Source organism: Orcinus orca, chromosome 16 (genome assembly GCF_937001465.1).
Source record: "Orcinus orca chromosome 16, mOrcOrc1.1, whole genome shotgun sequence".
Lineage (NCBI taxonomy): Eukaryota > Metazoa > Chordata > Mammalia > Artiodactyla > Delphinidae > Orcinus > Orcinus orca.
The window spans coordinates 27,643,934-27,664,094 of NC_064574.1; the positions used below are offsets into that span (position 1 = coordinate 27,643,934).

At 48.7% G+C, this 20,161-nt stretch overlaps 2 protein-coding genes across 10 annotated transcripts in view; one reads left to right on the top strand and one right to left on the bottom strand.

Moving 5' to 3' along the window:
* HM13 (histocompatibility minor 13) overlaps nucleotides 1-12,390 on the bottom strand; it is a 40,795-nt gene extending 28,405 nt beyond the window's left edge. For 4 of the 9 annotated variants that reach the window (XR_004484785.2, XM_004272687.4, XM_004272686.4 and 1 more), the window contains exons 1-2: nucleotides 12,094-12,387; nucleotides 4,954-5,052 (exon numbers count right to left, since the gene is read on the bottom strand). Coding sequence is in view for 7 of the 9 variants with exons in the window: in XM_004272687.4 (XP_004272735.1) it covers nucleotides 4,954-5,052; nucleotides 12,094-12,276 (282 nt within the window). In the remaining 2 variants the exon portion in view is untranslated. Of the gene's footprint in view, nucleotides 1-4,953; nucleotides 5,053-12,093 lie in introns of all 9 variants that reach the window. The other 5 variants (XR_004484784.2, XM_049698816.1, XM_033433432.2 and 2 more) reach the window with 3 other exon arrangements.
* Nucleotides 1-20,161, top strand: part of BCL2L1 (BCL2 like 1) — an 871,182-nt gene that overhangs the window by 148,412 nt on the left and 702,609 nt on the right. The window lies entirely within an intron of this gene.

Consider the following 20,161-nt stretch of genomic DNA (forward strand, 5'->3'; position numbering starts at 1 on the left):
TTCTGGACGACCCCTCCCCCAGTGATTCTGAAGCTCTGATGGCAGGCCCTCACAGCTGCTTCTTGGTCCTGTTATTGTTAGGTGAACCCAAGGAACGTTGTCTCTCGCAGGGCTAAAGCCAGTGGTCACACGTTGTTAATTCTGGACTTCAGGCAGGCTGCGCCATATGGCTCCATGGTTGCTGCACCGTCTTTTTTCCCATAGATTTATTTTTATTTATTTTTGGCTGTGTTGGGTCTCTGTTGCTGCATGTGGGCTTTCTCTAGTTGCGGCGAGTGGTGGCTACTCTTCATTGCGTTGTGGCACGCGGGCTTCTCACTGCAGGGGCTTCTCTTGTTGCGGAGCACAGGCTCTAGGCATGTGGGCTTCAGTAGTTGTGGCACACAGGCTCAGCAGTTGTGGCTCACGGGCTCTAGAGCGCAGGCTCAGTAGTTGTGGCGCATGGGCTTAGTTGCTCCACGGCATGTGGGATCTTCCTGGACCAGGGCTCAAACCTGTGCCCCCTGCATTGGCAGGCAGATTCTTAACCACTGCGCCACCAGGGAAGCCCTGCATCGTCTTCTAATTTGTTACCGTGAGGCTTTCTAACTGGGAGGGAATAATGTGCTGTGGTGTGGGGTCTGGGGCCACTGGCCACTCTCAAGTAGGGACCTGTTTAAACCTCTGTCTGAGCCCCTCGATCCGCTGCTTAATGCCTCTCAGCAGCTTCCCTCTGCTCCCACGAGCTCAAGGCCCACATCCTCCCCCGGCCTCTCATGCTCTCGTGGTGACCACCACAGGCCTCCGCAGCCGCTCCTTCTCGTTCTCCGTGCTGTGGCCACACTGGCTTTGTTGTGCCACATTCCCACCCGCGGGCAGCCCATGTACATGCCTCTCTGCTGCCCAGGACGCTCTCCTCTCCTCACCAAGGTTTCCAAGCAGTTTTCCCTGACGTGACCTCCGTTAATTCAGCTCATGTTTACCGACTGTCTGCTACGTGCAGTGCGTCGTGCTCAGCACTGGAATAGGCAGAGAAGTCCCTGCTCTCATGGAGTTCATGTGCCAGTGAGGGAGACTCTCACGAGATGAACATGCAATACACTGTCCGGTGGAGATGGACGCTAAGAAGAAAAGCAAAGCAGGGCAAGGAGGCCGGGGGTGGGGGTGGGGCATCACACAGGTGGCCTGGGAAAGCCTCCGACACTGACTTCATTTAGGAGTAGAGCCCTTACGAAGTAAGGGAGCGGCTGTGAGGATACCTGGGGGAAGAGACTTTGAGGTGGAGGGAAGGGTGAGTGCAAAGGTCCTGAGGTGGGCATGCGTTCATGTGTGCAGGGGACAGTGAGGGCCTGTGGCCAGGAGCCAAGGTAGGAAGGAGAGTGTCAGGAGACGAGGCTGGGAAGGTAAGAGGGAGATGGACCGTGAAAAAGGCTTTAGCTTCGTCTGGGTAAGCCAGGCCGGTACTGCAGGGCTGAGGGCAAGGCTGTGATCTGATCTGACGGCCTGAGAGGATCCCTCTGCTGCTGTGTGGAAGGCAGACTCCACAGGGCAAGTCAAGGCCAACAGCCCAGCGAGCGAGCTGCATCCAGGAGGATGGTACCCTGGGCTGGGGGGCAGGAGGGATGTGATGAGCCGGGGTCGGATCCCCGATCAGCTCTGGACTAGCGAAGTGGGTTGTGCCCAGGGCTGCGTGCTGAGAGGAGGGAGGAACCCTCCTAGTTCGGCCGAGCAGTGAGGTGGGTGAGTGCTGCTGTCTGAGACTGGGGCGTGGGCAGGAGCAGATTCTTCCTGCTCTTCTGGTGCTACAGACCCCGCCTTCACACCACTTTCTAGGACTGTCACTTCGCATTTATCTGTGTGACTGCTTGACCGATGTCTGTCTCCACCACTTAACAAGAAGCTCCCTGAGGGCAGGGGTGGGCCAGCTGTTTTCCTCACTGCAGTGTCCCCAGCACCCAGCACAGGATCTGGTGTGTGTTTGTAGAATGACCGAATGGACGAGCACATCAGTGGCTACAGTGTGAATGCTCCTACCCACACAGGCGTGTGGACCGTGTTTACCCGTGAAGACATGGTGTCCTCTCACACAGTGTTCTTTCAACGTGGGTCCTGGGGAGAAATTTCTCTCTGGCCACACCTTTGAGCTTCTGGTCGGCTTGACTGTGTGGACTATGAATTGTGCACCAAGTCTCACTTTCTTTGTGCTTTGGCTGCTAGAAAATCAGAGTCACGCCTGTGTCAGAGGCACTTCTGGCAAGAGTACAAGTCTTTAGACTTTAGAGCATGGGATCTGGGTATGGTCCTCACCCAGAGCTTCACTGTCTTTTCCTATTTTATTTTTTCTCCTTTACCCCAGTTTCTTCCTTTATTATTTTTCTTATGCTGTTGGATTTAATTTTTATAAGTTGCCTCAAAGCAATCAGGTTTAAATGAGGTGGGATAAGGTAAATTTTATGATTTTGAGAAATGCAACCAACTCCAGTGCCCCAACCAGGAAAGGAGGAGGAAAGGGGCAGAGTGAGAGCCACTGTTAAGCAAACCACAACCAGCGGTCAGTCTGGAGTTTGGAAGGGATCTGGTGGCCGTGCTATCCAGGCAGCTGCCTTTCAGACATCTCAACAAGGACACTCTGGTGACTTGGGAGGAGGTATGCTGTGTCCTCTGGCACAAGGCAGGCTGGGGCTTACCTGCCTGGAGAGGAGGACAGGCTGAGCAACAGGCGTCCGGAGCCTTAAATAAAAATGTTCACACCCTCTGCTGCCAGAAAGTCCTTTCTGGGGAATCTAGCCTAAGGAGAGAATCCTAAATACTAAAAACGTTAGATGGTCCTGAGGCAAAGGCCTGGGTGTATATTCCTAGCACTTAGCACAGCAGAGACTCGAGAAATATCTGCCAAAAGCCAAGTCGGAGGCAATGAGCTAGATGTGTACAGAGCCACAGAGAGATCTCAGGAGCACAGGGGAGAGGAGAGGGAACACAGTTCTACTTACGGAAACCAGACTCTCACTAAATACACACAGATACATTAACACCATATAGTTTATAAAAAGAAACACATCCAAGGACACAAATCAAACGCATTAGGGCAGGTGCCTCTGGTGAAGGGAAATGAAGGTGGCAAATGGAGATGGGCATCAGGGTGAAGGTGGTGAAGGAAACAAGGAGGGGGCCCTCGCGTGGGCCGATGCCAGTGTGCTGTGAACCAAAGCATATGATAAATTCACCTCTTCTCCCGAGGTCCAGGAAAAAAAAAAAAAAATCAGTGAATACCTAACGTTATTTGATGCACTCTTACTTATAAGAGTAAAAATCAGAACGATATTTTCTGTTTAAAGTGAGGGGGATGCTATAAGTCAGTCGTGGTGTATCTGCTTGTGGGGATATTCTGAAATCATTAAGAAGAGCAGTTCTGATCCAATAATGAGGGAGTGATGGAACAGGAAGCAGGCGTTAAAAATTATGTTTCTGACTCACTCACAGACTGGTAAAAATAAAGAATTTTGATGCGAGTCAGTATAGGTGGGAGTACAGTGAAGCCAGCACACTTGTAACTGTTGGTGGAAATGTAAATTGGTACAATCAGAGGGATTTGGCACCAACTACTCCAGATGCTGTTTGATCTGGTAATGCTACTGCAGATATACTTGCCAGATACTTACACGAGGATGCTCATGGCAGCAGTGCTGGGACATCCCACCAGTGAATGCCCCTCAGGGGCACATCCACGAAACACAACCACAAGCAGCTGTTACAAAAAATGAGGTAGCTCTGACTGTGTGGATACAAAAATATCTCCCTGGTAAGAACCATATGTTCGATACATATATTTGTTTTAAAATTGTTACCTAAATGTAGACCTATGCATAACAGAATGAGGCACAAGGAACTACGCTGGGGAGAGGACTATGGCTCATTTGCACCTTCCCTTAGATTGAAAAAAATTTTCTTAAACTATGTTTATGTATTTTTAAAATGTGAATTAAAAGTTATCCTTGAGGAGGGATTTCCCTGGTGGTCCAGTGGTTAGGACTCTGCGCTTCCACTGCAAGGGGCATGGGTTCGATCCCTGGTCGGGGAACTCAGATCCCATGTGCCGAGCAGCGTGGCCGGGGTGGGGTGGTGGTGGTGGTGAAAGTTATCCTTGAGGAATTTTCAATGACCAGGAAAAAAGTGCTTGTAATGTATTATTAAAAAAAAAACAGTTATAAAATGATTATCATTAGGTTAAAAATACGATTATGAAAAGCCTGAAAGGAGATATGCCAAAACGTTAATAGTGATTACCTCTGTGTATTTTTCCCTCTAAGTTTTCTGCATATATTACTTTTATAATCAGAAAACAGTACATGTTATATTAAAAAAAAAAAGTTTGAGAGTTTGCAGTAACATGAGAAAATGCTCACGATGTAATTAATGTGAAGTGAGAAAAGCAGCTACAGGACTGAATACACCACATGTTCACAGCTATGGAGGAACCATGCACAGGGAAAAGCAGAGGAAGGACACACCTCCAAAGGGACTCTGTGACTGTCTCTGGCAGGGGGGTTTTGGATGGCTGCTGTTTTCCCCTTTTTACTTTTCTGTGTTTTCCAGGTTTTCAACACTGAGCCTGTGTAACTTTTATTGGGAAAATAAACCTCGATAAATTAAAAAAAAAAAAAAGCAATTAGTATGGTAGAGGTATGTCCGAGACATAGCTATACCCCACCCCAATATGAAGAGTACAATGAAACCAAACCGGTATCAGGAAAACAAAACAGAAAGCTCCTCGAAGAAGGGAAATAAAGACTGGTGGGAAGGGGCCCCCGACATCACAGTGGGGTCTCTGGGTAGTGGGCCTAAGGGTAAATTGTTATTTTTCCTGCTCTTTATTTTCTATAAATGAACATGCATGTCTTCTGTGATGGGAAAAATAAAACAAAATCAAATAAAGTTATTCAAACCGAATGCTACAACAGGTGACAAAAGACTTACTTTGAAAAAGAGGTAGAGCCCCAAGAGCGTGCAGCTGGCGATGATGGGGAACCGGGCAGCGTCCCGGCTGGTGATGGTCTCGGGCATGTCCGAGGCATTCTAGACGAGAGAAGAAAGGCCCTGCTGAGTGCGGGGAGTGCTTCTGGCCTCTGAGGGTTGGATGCTGGCAGGAATTTGGTGCCCCAACAGCTCGTTCATCTCCTTCCCCTCCTGCCATCACTGAGTTGCCTCAGGGCTTTGCAAGTGCTGTTCCCTCTGCCCGGGCTGCGGACCACCCAACCTGGGGCAGGACGCTCTGATCCCATCGTCTTGCTATTGAGGAGACCTGCACTCCAACAGGGACAGTTCCTGGGAGGACCCAGGGCACATGCGGCAGAGGCAATGGGTACATAATAACTGAAAGAGAAAACCCTGGACACTGGTGACGAGAGCGCAGTTCTGGGCCTCGCGAGGACTACCTCCAGTTTTCTTATGGATTAGCTGAGATGTAAATATGATCAGTCTTTTATCCAGTAGGCAGTGAATATTATGAGTGGAAATAAACCAACAACACACAAAACTTAACAATGGCTAAAACCGAGTATGGGAAGACACCAACTGCAAGGAGAAGCAAATCTGGACAAAACTCAACTCAAGAAGTGTGACTGCGAAAACTGTATCTGGTCAGAGTAAAAGCCACCTTTAAATTCACACTGGCAGATGCAATAGTTGGCAAGAATGTGATCTAGGTAAAGAGCTGACGGAGGATAAATATTTACATGAAAAACAACTGAAGGCAATCAAAATCATTTCAGTATTATCAAAATGGAAAAAAACTGGAAATAGAGTAACAGTGCAACATAGAAAATTAAGTCAGCTCCACAGAATTCGTGACAGAAGACTTTCGAATGCAAATCCATCATAGTAGTATAATTCTGGTTTAAATTTATATTAAAAATGTTTTTTAGTCAAGTGGGGAGGCCCTTAACCAAACCCCAACATATGCATGGCTGAGGCGGCCCAGGCACAGGGCTGAAGGGAGACCGGCCCTTGTGGAGGGACCAGGTAGCTCTGTGTGAGTCACTCTCTGGCAGCTTTGCTGGGAGTGGGGTGGCGTGGGTGAGCAACAGTGACATGGAGAGGCAGGGTCATCTTCCTTCCCTCTTCTCTCCCAGCCCTTGGTTTCTGCTTTTGGCAGCACTGTGCTGTGGGGTCTGGGCAAATTCATCGCCCTCTCTGTGTACCTCTATAAAATCATATTTCCTGTGTAGCAGCAGGGTGGGCACAAAAATAAATGAGCTCCTGACCATAAAGAGTTCACAGGCAGGTAGGCCAAGACCTTGACATGTAAACAGAGTATCACCGCATACTGTGACATGTGACAGAACAGAGACACGCATACTGCGGTGGTACGTGGCCTGAGCGCCCAGTGGTGGAGGGAGGGCTCTGATGTCAGCAGGCCCAGCTGCACTCCCAGCTCTGCTTCTTTCCAGGTTTGGGACCTTGGGGAAGTTAACTTCCTTCTCAGAGCCTCAATTTCCTCAGCTGTAAAATGGGGTGACAGGATTTGATGATTTTTTTTTTTCCCACAGCACTGGAAGTACTTGTGTTGTGCCTTGAGCTTCCTACAAGTTGTATAAACTATTTGTATTATTCTTATGCAGAAGGGAATCATGAGAAAGCAGACAGGACACTACTTTCGCAAGGCAGCAGGGGAGTGTCAGAGATGGTTAGAGCAGATATCACTTAAGCAAGGCCTTGAAGGCCAACCACAGGGTCTGGTATGTAGTCGAATCCAGATAAACGCTGACTAAGTTGAGGAGTTTGCTTTGTGTACGAGGAAGGGAAGCGCTTACCAAGCAGAGGGACCTGTAGATGCAGGCAGGGCACATGGTATGAGAACATTCACGGACTCTGGCTTCACCTACAAACCAGTGTTACCACTCATTTCCACAGTCATTTCAATTCAGCCCAGGATCCCCGGCGGGAAGAGGCTTAATATTATTCGATGACAAACCAGGCTGGACAGATGTTCCATCACACAGAGGAATCTGGTCTTCTCTGTGGGTGGCTATTGGAAATATCCCACGTGCAATGTTGAGTGAGAACAGGAGACTTGAAATCTGACCAATGATGACAGTAACACGGATAACACTTACTGAGAGCTTTCTAGGTGCCAAGCATTGTTCTAGGTGCTTTACATGATTTCATCCTCACAGTAACCCCAGGAAGCAGGTACTTTTAATAGCTCCACTTTACAGATGAAGAGACTGAGGCTCAGAGAGGTGACATAACTTGCTTTAAGGTCACACAGCTGACGAGTGGCAGAGCCAGGATTCACACTGAGGCAGTCTGGTTCCAGAGCCCAAACTCTTGGCTATTACCCCCTAGACGTCCTCTACCTTTTCTATCTGGAAATTTCTGCTGGAAAGTTGTGACAAGAAGCTCAGGGAGCCTATGACCTTTCTGAGGAACAGAATCCTGAAGGCAACAGAATCTTTGTAGTTGGAAAAATACAAAAAGTTGTCAGGATTCTCCACTGATTCAATTTGGATTTTTAAACTAGACGTTCTTATGCAAATGCAATGGCTCCTGAAATGCAAAACATACTTGGGGGCGGTGGGGGGGGTTGGGAACTGACACAAAGAGCAGAAATAAATTCAGCTTCCAGTGACATTCTGCACGCTCAGTTATCAGGGCGGAAGCAAAAGGAGCGAGGGAAGATGGCTCGCTCAAGTCGTTGGCTCAGCTGGAGCTCTGGGAGTTCTGCTTCCAGGCCATGCCCTAGAAAGGATCTGGAATTCGTGGGCCATTCTGTTACCCCAGGGTCTCCTCTCCTCACTGCCACGTGCACTCACTCACCTGAGCATCTCCTGAACTACCCCCACCCCAGCCCTTTGCCCCTACTGCAGTCTCCACTAGCACCACCTCACCAGCCCCCTTCCTGCCTGTCACCTCCCCTATCAGGAGCTCTTTCTGAAGGACCTGATCGCAACCCACAACAGCTCAGAAACCTCTGGAGAATGGACTACCAAGCAGCCATCAAACAAGAACTGAGGTCACTGCAGGTGGGAGTATAAACTGGTACAACCTCTATGGTGGATAATATGATAAAATCCGTCTAAATCAAACATGCACAGAGCCCTTGACCCTGCAAATCGATTTTAAGGAATTTATCCTACAAATACACAGAAAAGTGTAAAGTAACAAATGTATAAGGAGATTAATTTCAGCATGGTTTGCGATAGCAGAAGACTGACACACCTAACTGGCCAGTGGAGGACTCCAAATCAGGGGCCCTCACGCTTGGGCTCGCATCAGAATCGCCAGGAGGGCTTGTGAACAGATCTGCGTTTCTAACAAGTTCCCAGGTGATAACTGATGCTGCTGGTCCCGAGATTACATTTTGAGAATCATGGCTGGGGGGTACAGGTGGACACCACACAGCTGTTAAAGAACACAACCGTACCATGTGTACTGACATATTAAATCTCCAACATGTAAGTGGTAAAAACAGCAAGGTGTAAAAAAGAGTGTATCTATAACAAAATGTAAGTTATGTAGCAAAAAATGGGGGGAAGCATATGCTTATTTATTTGTAAAGGCACAGAGGCTCTGGATGGATAGCCAAGAAACATGTAACAGGGGCTGCCTCGGGGGAGGGAAACTGGGGTGGGAGGGAGATTTCACTTTGTCCCCCTGTACCTTTGGAATTCTACACCTTGGGCGTGCGTGACCTACCCTCCCCGCCATAAAACAAGGTACATCTACATGTACTGACATAGGAAAATGACCAAGACATACTGTTAAGGAAAAAAAAAAGAATCACGTTTCAGGGCAATTATGTCCCACAAAATCCCACTTTTATATGTATGTGCACACAGGCACATACATGTTTGTATATATGCAGAAAAAGGTCTGGAAGCTGGCACACCAAACAGCTAACCGGGTCACTTCCACAGAAGTGGTACTGGGGGGGGCTTTTCCTTTATACTTCTGCGTTGCTTGAATTTTTACAAATGCAAACATGTAGTAACTACGAAGATTAACTGGTGCGTTGCCCTCAGGATTCTGGACCTCAGAATGGCCGCAGGATCCTAGAGCATCTTCCTGTTACATCACCCGAGTACCTGTACTGGCTCACATCAAACTGCTCACTGCCTCCTGGAAAACACCTGTGGGCCCACGCCTCCCTCTCCTCCTGTCCTGCCTGCTGAGCTATCCACCCTGCCAAAGATCACTGCTGCCACCTCTAGCAGTCGGCTGGTCACACAGCTGTTCCTCCTTGGTGACTGCGCTCTGTGAGGGGAGGGCTTTGTCTTGGCACCCCTGATACCCAGCCCAGAGCAGGAACCCAGTCCAGCTGGCTGAGGGGCTTCTCTGAGTTACAGGCCAAAGGCCTTTGAAGCGATGATGAGTAGCTGTTGCTGGGATTTGCTCCCTTCTGGGAACAGAGGTCTCTGACAGGAATGGGCACTGCTCTCAGATGGCTCTGCCCATGGCTACTTCTTCCCAACACACTCCTGGACTTCTCCTCCCATGATTTCACAACTCGCCCTGCCTGTCATGGACAACTTGCCCCCAGGGAGAATTCTGTCCTCACATGCCCTCTCAGCTGGCTGTGGGGGGTCTAACGCTAGCGGGAAATCAAAGCTCCTGGGCCCCCAAGCTAACTTTTCTCTCCTTGGCAAATGATTAGAGAAACAATTCAGGGTAGAAAAAGGGAGTCGTTTGGCCTGTCCTCTCCCTAGGCCACTCGTATGGGTCTTTAGAGGCACCTGCATCAGGAGAGAGCCCCGGACTAGGACCAGGGACACCTGGTTCTGCCCCTAATTGGCAGAGAAGTCATTTCTTTGACTTTCAGTTTCTCTGTACAATGGTGTTAATAAAACTGGCTCTGCCTGTCTCACTCAGTTGCTGGGAGAATCAGAGGGCGAAGGCTTGTAAACTTTAGAATACCCTGGTTACTGGTGGTGGGAGGCTAAGGGTCAGGCTGTTTGCAATTCCATGCACAGTCTTCCAGCACCCCTGTCTTGCCGGAGATGCTGGGGAGAGGTATTTAGATGCTTCAGTAGATCGAAAGCTCTCTTCTATCCCTACCCTCTGCTCCAGCCACTCCAGACCTTCCACCATCAACTAAACTGCCTCGTACAGCTGCTTTCCTGGTTTCCTCTGCCTCGAATGTCTTCTGGGGGAAATTCGACCTCTACCTCAAGGCTCCAGCCCACCTCCAGCACAGAGCCGCCCTGCCCTGCCCCAGGTGTGTTCAATCTTTCTCCCTAAAGCCTGCAGCACTACCTGTACCACAATCACAGATCTAGCTATTCCTCTCTCATCCAGACACCTAAACTCCTTGGTGACAGCGCTCTGACCCACTCATCTTTGCAGCATCCGTCTGCCCTGGACAACAGTGGAGGTTCAGGAAATTCTGTTGTCTGGAAGGTGTTTTCTGAAGAGATTACTAATCCATGTGTAGATGGTGCCAAGGAGAATTACTCAGTATAGGGAGCCCCTCACATCAAGTGCCCAGCTCACTCCTTGCTGCCCTTCACCTTCTTTGTCCTGATCTATTTCAGAACATCCCCCTGTACCAAGTGTTTGCCCGAAGCAAAGGTAGGGAGGATGAAAGCCACCAGAACTCTGCTTAGAAGAGGCAGAATTGTACGGAAAATGGGGCCACCTAAGCGTGACCAATCCCCTTTGCATCTGACCAATCCCCTTTGCATCTGACCAATCCCCTTTGCATCTGACCAGCCTCAAGTTCCTCAAGGGAACCAGCCTCAAGTTCTCTGATCTTGAGAAAGGAAGGTGGCAGGCCTCGGCCACTGCTCAAGTTGGGTAATGTTTTGAGAACCTGGGCTTGAGCAGTTTCAAAAGTGGCAGCTCCTCTATGGGTCTGCCCTCTTTGGGTACGACAGCTTCCGCTAAGGTTCAACTTCAGGTCTGGGTGGGGGAGGAGCAGCAGGGAGCTGCAGATCAGGAGGTGGTGGAGGATGACGGGAGAGGCTGCCAGGAAGTGAGAAGTCACTGGTGCAACGGGCTAGAGAGGGCTTAATATCGGGAAGAAGGGTGACAGAGAGGAAGTCAGAAGGTGGAAGGCCCTGGGGTCCTCTTAGGTATCCAATGGGACAGATGTTGAAGGACAGGGATGAGCTCTGGCCCAGTCTCACAAGAGAGGCCTACAGCAGCTCAGTTACTCAGCAGGTAAGCCCAATTTGGTGGAAAGACTGTCTTAAGGGTCATGAGAAGAGCTACTTTGAGGTAGGGTCTGGGGTGGGAACAGGGTCAGGGTTAGGGGTTAGGAATAGGGTCTGGGCTCAGGCTCGGACAGGTCCAAGCTTGGGTGTAGTCAGGGAGAGGAAACCAGCAAACCAAGGGTCTATGGCTGGTTAAAAAGAGAGGCACCAAAGTGCCAGGTCCTGAGGAGTTGTGTGACCGGAATTGGTTCCAGAAAGTGATACAAAAAACTAGGAGCTGAGCTGGGGTTTCCAGGAGCTAATATTCCTGTGTTATTTTTTAATTTTATTTTTTTAGGTGGGGCAAAGGCTTGATCTGGGGGTTCTAGGAGAGCACTCTATGGGTCACAGATTCCAGCTGGGCAGGTGTCAGAGTCTAGGGATGAGCCTGGGTGCCAGAATTTGCCCTGGGTTAGGGTGAGGAATGACAAGAGGCTGTACTATTCACGAGGTGTCAGAACCAGTGCCCCATCAGATACAGATGGATGTTGACCCAGAGCCTGGGATGGGGTGACTGTCCCAGATGGGATGAACAGCCAGAGCAGAGCGTGAGGCTGGTCTGGCTGGGTCCAGCAGGCTCAAAACAATTAGTATCCGAATCACAGTGTCAGGGTCGGCCAACAGTGCTTCCAGCATGGTGCACAGAGGGAGGGATGTGTCAAGGTCCGAACGGGGGTGGAAACCGCTCCCTACTTGAGAAAGGTGTCAGTACCCGGTTCGCGGATCGGTGCCCAGATCCTGGGGCACCTAAGGTCAGCCCCGGGATGTGGGCCCGGGTTGGGGATGCGGTGGTGAGCAATGCTGGGAAGGGTCAGTGTCCGGGCAGAGGAAGTGTCTGTCCCGTCCAGGGCGGGCGGGGGAAGGGTCCGTGCCAGCCGTGTCAGGGTGGGAGGTGGACAGCGCCCGGCTTTGCCGCTGACCCTACCTTGCCGCGGGCGCAGCGCACGGAGCGCAGGGCGCCGAAGAAGATGGGCAGCAGCGCCATGAGCAGGAGGCTGCCATAGGCCAGCGCGATGCCCTCGGGCGTGGAAGGCGGCCGCGTCGTGCCGTTGGTTGGGCCGCCTGCCTCGACACTGCCGTTATGCGGGTCGCTGAGGGCCGAGTCCATGGCAAGGCTGCACTCGGGGTCCGACTCCAGGTCCGGCAGCTGCAGCAGAGACGCAAAAGGGAAGACGGGCTATGCGTGGAAAGCCACGTTCCCCTAAAGAAACAGGAAGTGACGTGCTTCCCTCGCCGGCCTGCGCCGCGCACGCGTGCGCGTTCACGTCTCCCCGCCCGCGCGCCCTCTAGCGGTGGCGGAGGGACAGGCGGCCGGTTGCTAAGCAACTTGCTGGTAGCAGGGAGAGGAACACTGGACCACTGCGGTGGATATCCATCCCTAGGGAGACCTGAGGACCCCATTCCCTAGTCCCAGTCAACCTCCTTAACTCCAGGACACTAATAACTAAGAATTTGTTTACTCATGCAGGCATTCATCCAATATTTAATCATTCCCTCACTCCTTAAGTATTTGGGTATCCCATCATATCCAGGCACTGTCCTAGGCTCTGGGGACACAGAAGGGAACAATATAGGCAAAAGTCCGTCCCTGCCCTCATGAAGCTTGCACTTTTAGTGTGACGGGGGGTTGTTGGGAGGATAATAAATAAAATGAATAAAATAAATAAATCAAAGTCTATAGGATGTTAGTGTGTAGTTATATGTTACATAGCATGTTTTTTTAAAAAAATTATTTATTTTAGGCTGCATTGGGTCTTCGTTGCTGTGTGCGGGCTTTCTCTAGTAGCGGCGAGCGGGGGCTATTCTTTGTTGAGGTGCGTGGGCTCTCTCATTGCGGTGGCTTCTTTTGTTGCGTAGCATGGGCTCGGGCTTCAGTAGTTGTGGCACGCCGGCTCAGTAGTTGTGGCTCATGGGCTCTAGAGTGCAGGCTCAGTAGTTGTGGCGCATGGGCTTAGTTGCTCCGCGGCACGTGTGATCTTCCTGGACCAGGGCTCGAACCCGTGTCCCTTGCATGGGCAGGCAGATTCTTAACCACTGCAGATTAAGTAATTTAGAGGGAGATTAGTAATTTAAGTAAATTAAATTAAATTAAATTAAGTAATTTAAGGGAGATTAGTAATTCAGAGAGACCTCCCTCTCTAGGAACCTAGTGAACTTCTGTATATGGCTTGGGCCAGGGTGGTTCCAGCCAGTTCCAGAGGACAAAAGTCAGGTGGCTTGCTCTGCAGATGGCCAGCTCTGTCGGGTTCCCAGTGTATGTGTGTCCAGGAGTGAGGAGAGGGTATAGGTAGGAATGACCTGAACTTGGGTGCAGGCCCAAGCTGTCTGGGGCTCCTGGCTATGCTAATGGTGCTCTAGTTAAGAGCTGGAGAAAGTGTGTAGCAGACAAATTGATGAAAGCTGTACCCTGCAGGCACCTAGCACTGGAGAAACCCTGCACCAAGCAGTGGGAAAAAAGCATGTTCTCCAGGAACCCAGGAAGTGAGCCAACCTCGAACCAGGAAGGGAAGGTCCATTCTCCTCCAGTGTTCCTCTAGTACACTCTACTGAAAAGGCTTAAAGTATGTCAGCTGGCAAGGAAGAAACATTTATGAGGTCTGGCTCCATTATCACAGAGCTGGCAAAAAGAGTGGTTTTAGAGCAGAGAGGCAATAAGTTGATAAGTGACACTGATAGTGTAAAATCACATGGCCTGGTCCAAGCTGGACAGGTGGTGAGGTGGGGTTGGAGTATAGGGTTCACAGTGAGAGGAGACAAAGGCAAGGAGTCAGACTATAGAAGTTTGCATAATGGAGTTTGCCTAGTTCATGCCAGGCACTGTACTGGTAACTTTATAGGTGTTTTCTTTGATCTCAATAACACTGGTAAGATATGATTAGTCCCATTTTGCAGAGAAGGAAACAGGCTCACAGAGGTAAACTAGCCATCCAGGTCACACAGTCTAGCAGAGGAAGAGGAGAGACTTGAACTCAGGTCTGTAGGGCTCTGAAGCCTCTGCTCTTTATAATATCCCAGCTACAAAGAGGGCTAAGGAGTTTGGACCAGAGTGACTTAGTTCTGGGCAGATGGTGTACAGTTTCAGGCTCTGTTTTTCAATAAACTGGACATGACCTGAGTGGATGGGTGAAGGCAGTGTGCCTGATGAATTCATCCATCAATAATTCAGGCCACAGGATTTGCCCAGCAGCTGGGCCTCATGGCTCCGAGCCTCTTCATCTGAGAGCATACAATTGGAAATCAGAGACACTCCTGCTTCATGCAAGGCTGAGCACTTGATTTAGTTTGGTCTGGGGCAGATCTGGCCATCTCCCTTTACACTCATGGGAGACTGTGAATATGACCCAGGGAACTGAGGGGTCGACTCAAGTTCAGAAAGCTCCCGTCAAGCCTTCTGGAGGGTTGGATTTCTGGCTTGGAGCCAGCCTGTCTTGGTATTCTCTGGAGACAGGGATAAGACAATCTTGTGCGTGGGGGGGTGGTGCCCCGAGGCTTCATCTGCCAAGCCTCCTGTATGGTGTTACTTTCCCAGAGGAGATCTGAGCTGAGGTCAATAATGGAGCCTGTTTAGAGCCTGGGATAGTTAAATTACCAAACACTTGTTCCAAAGAAAGATGCAGACTTACTCCCACCCCATTTCTCTTATTACTGTGTTCAGTCACTGTGAATGGATTTCAGTTTTTCCAATTTTTTTCTCATATATGCACACACACATATACACACACATTTACACACACTATTCCATGCTTAAATAATTCTTAAAATAGTAATCAAGGATCATTAGTGGATGCTAACCCTTGGGAGAAAGGTTTTTGAGGGACAGGATAGTCACACAATTTACCCCACAGATTACTAGTTATTTATAAAAGGAAAAACTTCCCTTTAAAGTGGAGTGACCTGGTGGACACTCCCTTAACCAAGCGATCAAATTTAGCATCACTGAATGGGATGGGACAAAATGACTAGACGTGATGCAATGCGGGGGACACATCACCTGCCTAGTCTTCTTGCCAAACATGTTTAACCTGCATCTACTCATGAGGAAACATCAGGAAAAATAAGAAAAAGCCAGACTGTGGCATATTCAGAACAACTAGCCTGAACTCTTCAAAAATGTTGGTGCCATGAAAGAGAAAAAAAACAAAAAATCCATGTTGTAGGTGAAAGGAGAATGAAGGGAGGGGAAAAGCAAATGTAATCTATCATCCTTGATTGGATCCTGGATCACAGCATTTTTAAAAAGGCTATAAAGAAAATTTTCGGACACGTGGGGAAATTTGAATGTGGGCTGTTTGGGAGTGATAACCGTATCGTGGTTCTGCAGGACCTTGCTAATCAGGGCGTGATCCCCAGACTAGTAGTAGCAGCTGGGAGCCTATCAGAAATGCAGAATCTCAGGCCCCACCCACACCTACTGGATGTCCCCGTGATCTAAGTGCACATTTAGTTTGACAAATGCTGGTGTAGGAGATGCACTGTATTTGTAGGAGGTATAGTCCTGCCTCAGGAGCCCAGGTGATCCTGTGTTCTTGATTCTTGGGAGAGAATGGGCAGGGAAACAGTAAAACTGTGTAAATGTTTACTGTTAAATTACCTACTGAGGCTCAGGACCTTTAAATATATGTGCTCAATAAATATTTATATCTGAAGGAATGAGTTTATTGTTCCCTCCACCTAACCATGTTTATCTTTCCTCACAACACTGGTTAACCCCTACTCATTCCTCAAAGCTTGAGTCAAATGTGATTTCCTCAGGGAACTTCAGGGAACTCCTGTATTTCTAGCAGTGTGGAGCGGCAGTAAGCACCACAGGGGTTTTACATAGAAGGAACAGGGTGAAACACTCTCTGTGCCCCTATACCTCCTTACAGTAAGACTGGAATTCTCATTTGGGAAGATTTTTTTGGAGGCTAAAACTGTTCATGTAGCTTGTGTTTTCAGTTCCATCATCCTAGAGAAATTCTCACACAGGTCTATTAGGGAACATGTCTGAGGATTTTCCTGCAGTTTTTTTTTTTTTTTTTCCTGGTGGTAGCAGGAAGTTAGAGTGAACCTAGGTGTGTGTCCCTGAGGAACAAATAGACAAAGTGTGCTGGGTGTATACCATGGGATACTAGGCAACAATGAGAAGCAACAAGCCAAGTGCCTGCTCGGTCAGTGCAGTCAGGACAGTCATGGCTTCTGCCCTTTTCCCTGGACAACTTTTTTTTCAATATGTTTTATTTTTTTTTCAATATTTTCAATATTTTTTCAATATTTTAAATTTTTATTTTCAATATTTTCATTGATTTACAATGTCGTGTTAGTTTCTGCTGTACAGCAAAATGATTCAATTATACATATATATACATTCTTTTTTTTTAATATTCTTTTCCATTATGGTTTATCATAAGATTGCGCTGGCTGATTATTAATAGAACCCCTTGCATTCTCAAATGTGTACCAGTTTGGATGATCATGCGTGGTCACTCTCATAGGTCAGAGAGCCAGAGATGAGGATTCTTGTTTAACTGCCTTTGGTGGGGAGTGTCCTTAGGAGGAAGGGAAGAAGGAAGGAAGGCAGGAGATAAAAGGTCAAGTGAGGGGCTTCCCTGGTGGCGCAGTGCTTGAGAGTCTACCTGCCGATGCAGGGGACGCGGGTTCGTGCCCCGGTCCGGGAGGATCCCATGTGCCGCGGAGCGGCTGGGCCCGTGAGCCATGGCCGCTGAGCCTGCGCGTCCGGAGCCTGTGCTCCGCAACGGGCAAAAAAAAAGGCCAAGTGAGGATGGGGTCTCTGCCGGGGACTCGCTCCAGCACGACCTCATGGGGACCTCTGTGGCACAAAGTGTGCCACAGACTTGTTCCCGCCTTGAGGCCTCTTGTAATCCTGTATCTGTCCATCACTGGCCAAGTCTAGGGGTCAGGGAGGGAGGCGGGGAGTCTCCCTGGCCATTTGGCTTCTGTTTGACCAAAGGCAATTCTCCAGAGAAGGTGGCAGCTGTGAGTGTTTTTTAACCAATACTCACAACAGCTGGTGGTCAGGCCACTACGTCTGGTAAAGGGGATCTGGGTGGGGCAGCAACTGCATCCCTCATAATCCCCCTACCCTCGTCAACATGTGTAGATCTTTAAAACATAGAGCTGAGCATTAAGAAAAATGTGTGATATGATTTATGTAGATTAAAAGCACATATCAGGAAAAAAAATAAAATAAAAAAATAAAAGCACATATCAGGGACTTCCCTGGTGGCGCAGTGATTAAGAGTTTGCCTGCCAGCGCAGGGGACACAGGTTCAAGCCCTGGTCCGGGAAGATCCCACACGCCACGGAGCAACTAAGCCTGTGTGCCACAAATACTGAGCCTGTGCTCTAGAGCCCATGAGCCACAACGAGCCACAACTAATGAGCCCACGTGCCACAACTATTGAAGCCCACGTGCCTGGAGCTCGTGCTCCGCAACAAGAGAAGCCACCGCAACGAGAAGCCCGCGCACCGCAATGAAGAGTAGCCCCTGTTTGTCGCAACTAGAGGAAGCCCGCGCACAGCAACAAAGACCCAATGTGGCCTAAAATAAATAAATAAAATAAATAACAAAATGTTAAAAAAAAGCACATATCACACTGATAAACCCTAATGGAAAAGAATATGAAAAAGAATGTACACATGTATAACTGAATCATGTTGCTGTAAGTAGAAATTAACACAACATTGTAATCAACTATACTACAATAAAATAAATTTTAAAAGTACATATTACATAGCAACATTGCAAATCTAACAAGGATATTTACATATTAAAGAATACATATTGAGCATACTAGAATGGTTGCCTATAGAGGGATGGGAATGAGGGTGGGAACTGGTAATTAAAACAAACAAAATATGTACATAAGTAAAGTAAAACAAGGGCCTTGGGGAAAAGAGTGATGATGGTCTACCATGAAGGAATGAGTGTGATGAACCCATCCCTCTGCTCCTGACATTCAAAAAGGAAATAAAAGATCTTTGAAGACTAAAGAAAAAGTTGTCACTTACAGTTCCCTTTCTTCCTCGCTGGATTGGGGACAGAGGCTGGGTTTGCCAAGGGAAAGGCAGTGCCTCTGACGGCAAGTCAGGGCGCTGTGGTTGGTGGAACCAGGAAGGCCAGCCGGATGCACTTTAGGCAAAAGCGGCAATGTATAGGCTCCAAGGAAGAGGTGAAAAACCAACCCCTGGACAGGACAGGCAGGGACAGAGCTGGACCTTGGTTAGCCCCCGAAAACCAGGATGTCTATATTGCCAGGATCCTTTCTCTGCATTGTGTCTTTGTTTTCTTCCACAGCATATCTGTGCGCTACAATGGCAGCCCCCATGAGCTGAGTTAACATGCTGTGATTTGCCTCAGGAACCCGGAGGCTCCCTTGTGGTCAGGGTGTCCAGTTCTACCGACACAAGTCCTCTGAGGGGGATGAAGCATCCATTACATGGTCTGAGTCTGGGCTCAGCGGAGATTTCAGTAATCTCAGGCCACGCCATAGGATGTTGGAATGATGGAATGTTAGTCATAGAAAGTTAGCACCACGCTGTACTCAGGTGAAAATGTTATTGTCTTGGTATTGGTATTTTTCCTGGGGAGGGAACTGTGTATATGTATAGTATGGGAAGATAACCTTGACAATCCACTTGAGGGGAATGTGAGACCCCAAGAGCCCTCACTGGCAGGTGCCAAATAAACAGAGATGGCAAATGTGCTTTGCATTAAAAATGATAAGGAATTTGTGGGAGGGAGAGAATGAGGCAGACAGAAATGAAGGGGAGGATGGAGGAAGGAGAGGAGCCAGTGAGATGGTGAGGCTGGGACACCACGTGGAGAGAGGGGAAAATTCCCGGTGGTGGGCGGGCAAGTGCGTTTGTAAGGCTCGGATATGAGCACCTCTGTTCTCCTGAATCTTCATAAGATTTTCCATGCCTGCAGAGTGCCCAGGGTGGATGGGGCTGTGTGTATATCAGGGATTTCCCTATTTGGTTCAACATTGAATGGTATGAGGAGCTATACACTGAGGAGAAAGGAGTTTGGAGTCAGAGTATACCATGAGCACTGCCTGCTGAGTGGGAAATGGATTGGCCAGGACAAGAGTGACAGTGAACAAATCGGCCAAAGAAGAGATAGTGGTGGCTTTGGCTAGGGTGTGTCTGGTGGAGATGGAGAAAAGTGGACGTGATTAGATATATTTAGGACATTTCTGATTTAGGATTTTATTCAGAAAATAGAGTCAAAAGGACTCCCTGATGGGGAGTGAGGGAGAAGGAGGAACTGAGTCCTGGGTTTCTGAATTGAGCTACCGGATGACAGAGATTCTACTAACTGAGATGGGGAAGATGGGTGCTGGTGAGGTATTCTCTTTTTTTTTTTTTCCCCGCAGTTTAAAGTACTTTATTTTATTTTATTTTTAACATCTTTATTGGAGTATAATTGCTTTACAATGGTGTGTTAATTTCTGCTTTACAACAAAATGAATCAGTTATATATATACATATGTTCCCATATCTCTTCCCTTTTGTGTCTCCCTCCCTCCCACCCTCCCTATCCCACCCCCACCAGGCGACCTTTTCATTGAGAATTGTGCAGCTTTGGGAAGCAGCTGCTCCCCTTGCTCTAGTGCCCTCTTCTGCCAGCAGAGGGCAGCTGAGGCCAGTTAACAGATTCAGTCCAGGTGAAATGGGGGTGTCCAAGATGGGCCTGGGGGACACCGGCTATGGGAAGGCCACTACCTGGCTGATGTAAAAGCAGCGGGTTTGCTTTGAGGCTTAAATCCAGCCTCTGATTTTGAGGCCAATCCAGACTCAGAAATCTGGGGCTGTCCACGTCCAAGGCTGCTGGCCAATCCAGGCCACATCGTCTCTCCCAGGCTATTTTAACAGTTTCCTAATTTGTCTCCTGAAGTCAACTCTGTATCATACCTCTTTGCTTGAAACCCTTCAATATCTCCCAATGGCCCTTAAAATAATCTCATGCTCCTCACCATGGCCTTTGAGGC